Below are 5,384 nucleotides of genomic sequence, written 5' to 3'. Positions count from 1 at the left end.
GCTTCTAGATCCAGACTTGGTTTTCCATTTTGCATCTTCTGAAAGTATACAACTTCAAACCTTATGGCTCTTTAGTGTAGATCTAGTTTTGGGGTATGTTTGGGCATGTTTTGGTCCTATGGCTTGGATCTTGTGAGTAGAAGTTACTCCAAAACATTTAAGCATCATTTCTAGTCATTTATGAGGTCTTTAAGTCATAAAAATCGAATATTATTTGGTATGTTTCTTCCATGCATGAATTATTGGTCATTTAGTGAAGTTATGGACCTATGGATTAGTTTTGGGTCCCATTGAGCCATGCAAAAGCTTAAAGTTGTCAACTTTATCAGTTAAGACCTTCCCAAGATAGAAATATATGAGTTGGACGGTTGATCTTAAAGCATTAAGGGCTTAAAATTGAGTTTTGGGCAACAGTGGAGTACATTGGGCGTACCTTCCGGGTACACAAGGCGTAACGGGATTGGCCCAAATTCCCATTTTGTCGAACCCAGTACGTTGGGCGTAATGGGATAGTACGCATGGCGTACTCACCAAAAGGTCAGTTGGGCCATTTTTGGGCCTTGGGTCATTATGGGTTAGGGCCATGGTTAGTTGGGTCTAGTAGGGGAAAGGTAAAACGGTCATTTAACGTTAGCATAATAGAATATAATATGGACCATTTATTATGGTTATTACCCTGTTTATTAATTAGGGTTAATTTTAGATATATTCAGAGTAAGGAGTCGTGGTAGCAGCAACTCGAGAATGTGATTTGTTTATCATTTGATTGAGGTGAATCTCCTCATTGTACTTGTGGATCGAAGGTATCAATGTTAGCCCACTGAATTATGTTGTAGGATAGTTGTAATCTTCGTGACACTTACTGATATGCTTGTATGTGTTTGTTGTCTTTATGACTCATGCTGGTATGACTATATGCTTAGTTTTAGAGGGTGAAATAGACTCGTACCTGTTATATCGAAGGAATCGAAAGGGACTAAGAGAGTCGAAAGGGACTTAGGGTTGAAATAGACTCGTTACAAGTTTAGGTTTAGTATGATATGTATGTATGATGTATGGTATGTTGTATTTTGGATAACTCCCTAAGCTTTGTGCTTACGGTTGATGTTGAAATATTTTTCAGATACTTCCGGTTCAAAAGGGAAGAGTCTGACATGATCTCACCACATTCACCTGTGTCTAACATTTTATGTTATTTGGATTGTGTTATGATAATTGTTTTTCTACTATGACATACTTGATGGTTTTTGAAAAATATATTTGGTGATTTGGTTGATTTTAAACAAAGGTTTTACAGTTTTACTTAGTGATTTTAGGATGTTACAAAACACTAACGGTGATGGCGGCAGCAACGAAAGGATGTCTCCCTCACACTTCTCTTTTTCATCTACAAACCAAAGGGTTTTTTTAAGATTCTAAATAATGTTACACATAATTTGACAATAATATCAAGCCTCAAACAACACTTGTTCACAAATTGATAAAAAAAAGTCAAAATGATAAAACTTACCTAAATGTAAGGCGTTAATAAACACAATTTTAGACTTGGTATATAACCAACCACACATTTCATGTAAATATGAAGACTTTTATAACAATAACCCTTTTAGTAAAATATAAAATGGTAAAAAAATACAATTTGTGATCACGTTAACATACACACAACACCTAACTAAGAAAAAAAAATGCATACACACCAAAGAAAAAAAAACATACACGCCACGTATTGTACATCTATATACTTTCATGGAATAAATGTTATACATTTTCATATTTGAAAATACTTGGAAGTAATATATTTTAGTGCCAGGGCAAATAAAATATAGTTGGCGTACAATCATATATATAGACATACAGTAAAAGTAGTAATATAAAATTGAGAAAGGTATAGCTTAAGGAGTACAAACTGATAAAGAATTCCCGAAACCCGACTCTATATATGTTTCGGGTTAACCCAAATGACATTTTTAACCCTATTAAAATCATTTAAACCTATAAAGCAAGTCATAATAGCATATAAATAATACAAAAAAAATAAATCAAAAAATATATTTTGATGAAGTTATATGAAGCACAGATGATCTTTAGTTAACCATTGGTCCATCAAAATTCAAAAATCAGAAATAAAGAAAGTGTATAAAATAAATGTCATCCCTTTGATGTTAATCAGAACCCACATCTACCCCTTTGTGCTTCAAGAATTCCTTGGCCTCAATTACATCCTACAGATATGCAAATTTACAATTTAACCCATTTTTACCTTTGTGCATATTTACAAGGACACAAATTTTTTCTGCAACTTTTAAAGGTAAAATACCTGCTGTAACAAGAGTGCCTCCTGAGGACAAGTTGGAAATTGCATCAAACCAACACCAACCATTAACAGACCATAGCATCCTAGTGACACAATCAGATACAGAGGCAGCTGTTTAACAAATGAATCAACAAAAAGTCAATCAAAGCTACGATGATTCCTACACTAAAAATGAAACAAGTATCAAGAACTCGATGAAGAGGAAGAGGAAGAGGCTCACCAACCACGTATAACTCTGTGGAATCATTGCAGTCTGCAATAAGCTAATCCATATAGCAGTTATGGCCACTAACAACGACATAATCTTCACAATATGTTTCATTTTATGTATGCACAAAATCCGTCTCTTCACACTTATAAAATGTAGTCTGTAACATCATAACATAAGATTATACAGAAGCTTTGATTCAAAGAAAAAAAATTGTATAGATGGAATGAACGAACGTATTTCTGATTATCTGATTTGGCTTCTTGAGAGAGGATAGTCACTTTGGAATTGCAGATGCAAACATACCTAAAAAGATAATGCAATCATCCAATTCCAAATGACGGGAAAAAAACACAAATCAATATCGACTCATGCAAGAGAGATTCAAGCAATCAAGCATATACCGGTCTATATTACGAAAACACAAAGTTATAAATTTTAGGGTTTTTGCAATCTGCAGGGATTTGCCAATCGAAGAGATTGGATACAGAATCAATTCCAAGTACAATAACTTTAAACAAAAAAAAAACAAATTAATCAGTTAGGTAACGCCATCAGATGGGATATACAGTTATTCTCAAATGTCCGTTTTACGATACACAAACGGGACTCAAAGCCCTTGCGCAATTTCCCAAACATCATATGGCAATTCAAACTTTATGCATACACATATACGATGAAAAGAGATCCAACAATGTTCAAATCATCGAGAAATTTATGTGGAAAGATAAATCTACAAATAACACAACCTAATCAAATACTGAACTCACACGATCATCTCGATTACCTTGATATGGCAAAACAGAGATGACGATTAAGATTTCTAAGACGGATCGATGTCGACGCCAATTTATTATTGTTCTTTTGAAGTTGACGTCTCCATCTTCGAAGATCAGGAAAGGGTTTGGTCACGTTAGATTTGGCAGACCGCTCTTGTGAGTCTTGAATTGCCGGCGCTTCTGATCACAACTTAGGGTTTCTGGTGCTTATAAGGAAGTGCTTCTCTGACTCTCCACATTTAGACCCTCTGCTTTTGAAATTAATGTTTTTGACACTTGGGAAAACCATAGAAAAACCTTTATGTATCATGTATGAATATTGAGTAAATTACACGAATGATCGTTATGGTTTAAGGTAATTTGTCTGTTTGGTTTTTAATTTATTTTTTTAACTTTGAAGATCCCTACTGTTTATTTTTGTTACGTACTTAGTCCCTGTTTTACCTAAAAAGACTATTTTTCCATTGATTTTTTAATTTATTTAAACAAACACACCCTCAACCATACCCCTCTCACCTTACCTTACATACCCTACAATTTTTTCATATTCAAATCATGGTATTCTTAGGTAAGACATGGACCAAGTGTGTAACAAAAATAAACAGTATGGAGCAACCGCATAACAAAAACAAATAGTATAGACCTTTTGAGTTAAAAAAATAAGTTAGGGACCAAGTGCACAAATTATCCCAAACCATAAGGACCATTCGTGTAATTTACTCATGAATATTTAAAAAAATATTTATATAATTTTTTTTTACAATTTAACCATTATTATTTTTAACTTTTAATGTTTTAATGCATTTAAACAGTCATCCTTAAAGAAGTGGTAACATAAATGGCTTGCATCTCATTTTGTTGCTTCAAAAATAGTGATCTCATTCCTCTTCTTTTTTTAAGTTCGTGTTGCAAAAATGGGGGGTCATCATATGAGATTTTTATAAGATTGTTGTTGTTTCTTTAATTTTTACTCAGATACTTCAAAAAAAAATCGAATCCTTCAAAAGATTATAAATAATTTGTATAGGTAGATGAGGATTTGGGTGCTCAATGGTATAAGAGTAAAGTACATGCGTTGCATGGAAGAATATGGATTTGATCAAGTATATTATGATCCTGTCCAAGAAGAATATGGAACTGGAGAAGGAGAAATGGGTCTGCAAAAGATTAATGAAGCTTGAGGTGATTGACAGAAAATAGATTAATATATTCATGGTTAGGGTGATGTTGTTTGGTATTGTTCTGGTTTGCATCTTCATTTGGTTTATAATTATGTAATATGGAAATATGTTAATGTAAAATCGCTAATTATGTGATAGGGAAGTTAGGTGTATTAAAGAATTAGAAATTAGAATGTGTTTTTTTATTTTTATTTTTTAAGCAATGTGCAAGACCCTACACATTATAACTGTTATAAATTGGTTAAGAAAGGTTTTATTGTCATATTTTTTTATGAAGATAATGTGGTTTTGTGAGTATATAGATTGTTTTAGGTTCTTTGTTATGGTTGTAATGTCATTTTATATCGGGATATAAAAACATTTGGACACTTTTACTCATTCTGGCTCATTTTCTCTATTATCATTGCATTTCTCAAAAGTTATTGTTGTTCCTAATTTAACCAAAAACCTACTCAATGTTTCTCAACTTATACGAGACAATAATGTATATATGGATCACGCTTTGGTGCTTAGGATGACCCTCCGATCTCATAAAACCCAATACTATCCTGATGGATCCACTCGTACACCTAGGGTGTCTATTTGTGGGTGAGGCAAGGTTTCTTTGATGGATTCGGGGATGATGGTGGTGGGGCTTCCCTCTTATGGGATAAGATGGAAATGGATTTTCTGGGGGTAGTGATAACCCTGGGTCCCGGAGCATGAATACTGAGAGAGGATAGAGGAAGTGGGTCAACAGTCTTTGGGGATGACTTTGACTTAGTAGGGCCCTCCTCCTGAGTCTCCTCACATTCCTGGTGGGAAGACGAATCTAGGTAGCGCGAACTATCTGCGGGTACTCCACCCATCTCATCGCCAAGTTGCTCCTCCTTACTGGGTTCTTCCTCATCTTCAAATGGATC

At 34.2% G+C, this 5,384-nt stretch overlaps 1 protein-coding gene across 2 annotated transcripts; it reads right to left on the bottom strand.

Moving 5' to 3' along the window:
• Positions 1-2,035: 2,035 nt before the first annotated feature.
• On the bottom strand, positions 2,036-3,501 carry DPMS3 (dolichol-phosphate mannosyltransferase-like protein). Of its 2 annotated transcripts, XM_078996969.1 has the most exons (5): positions 3,310-3,501; positions 2,759-2,828; positions 2,535-2,682; positions 2,318-2,425; positions 2,036-2,222 (listed from the first exon to the last, which is right to left on the bottom strand). In XM_078996969.1, exons 3-5 carry the CDS (start codon positions 2,634-2,636, stop codon positions 2,163-2,165), a joined length of 270 nt encoding a protein of 89 aa, XP_078853095.1. In that variant the 5' UTR covers positions 2,637-2,682; positions 2,759-2,828; positions 3,310-3,501; the 3' UTR covers positions 2,036-2,162. The 2 variants fall into 2 exon arrangements, with proteins under 2 accessions (XP_078853095.1, XP_078853094.1); XM_078996968.1 differs by lacking the exon at positions 2,759-2,828.
• Positions 3,502-5,384: the final 1,883 nt, after the last annotated feature.

This window comes from Lactuca saligna, chromosome 5 (assembly GCF_052625555.1).
Source record: "Lactuca saligna cultivar CGN05327 chromosome 5, ASM5262555v1, whole genome shotgun sequence".
NCBI classification, from domain to species: Eukaryota; Viridiplantae; Streptophyta; class Magnoliopsida; order Asterales; family Asteraceae; genus Lactuca; species Lactuca saligna.
The sequence above is the reverse complement of the archived record's forward strand: the minus strand, read 5'-3'. Positions and strand labels throughout refer to the sequence as shown.

Excerpts from the sequence above, each read along its gene's own strand:
- DPMS3 (XM_078996969.1), bottom strand. The coding sequence starts at position 2,636 with ATGAAACATATTGTGAAGATTATGTCGTTGTTAGTGGCCATAACTGCT. Across the intron at positions 2,426-2,534 it reads CACAGAGTTATACGTGGTTG|CTGCCTCTGTATCTGATTGT; the intron begins GTGAGCCTCTTC and ends TTTGTTAAACAG. Across the intron at positions 2,223-2,317 it reads AGGCACTCTTGTTACAGCAG|GATGTAATTGAGGCCAAGGA; the intron begins GTATTTTACCTT and ends GCATATCTGTAG.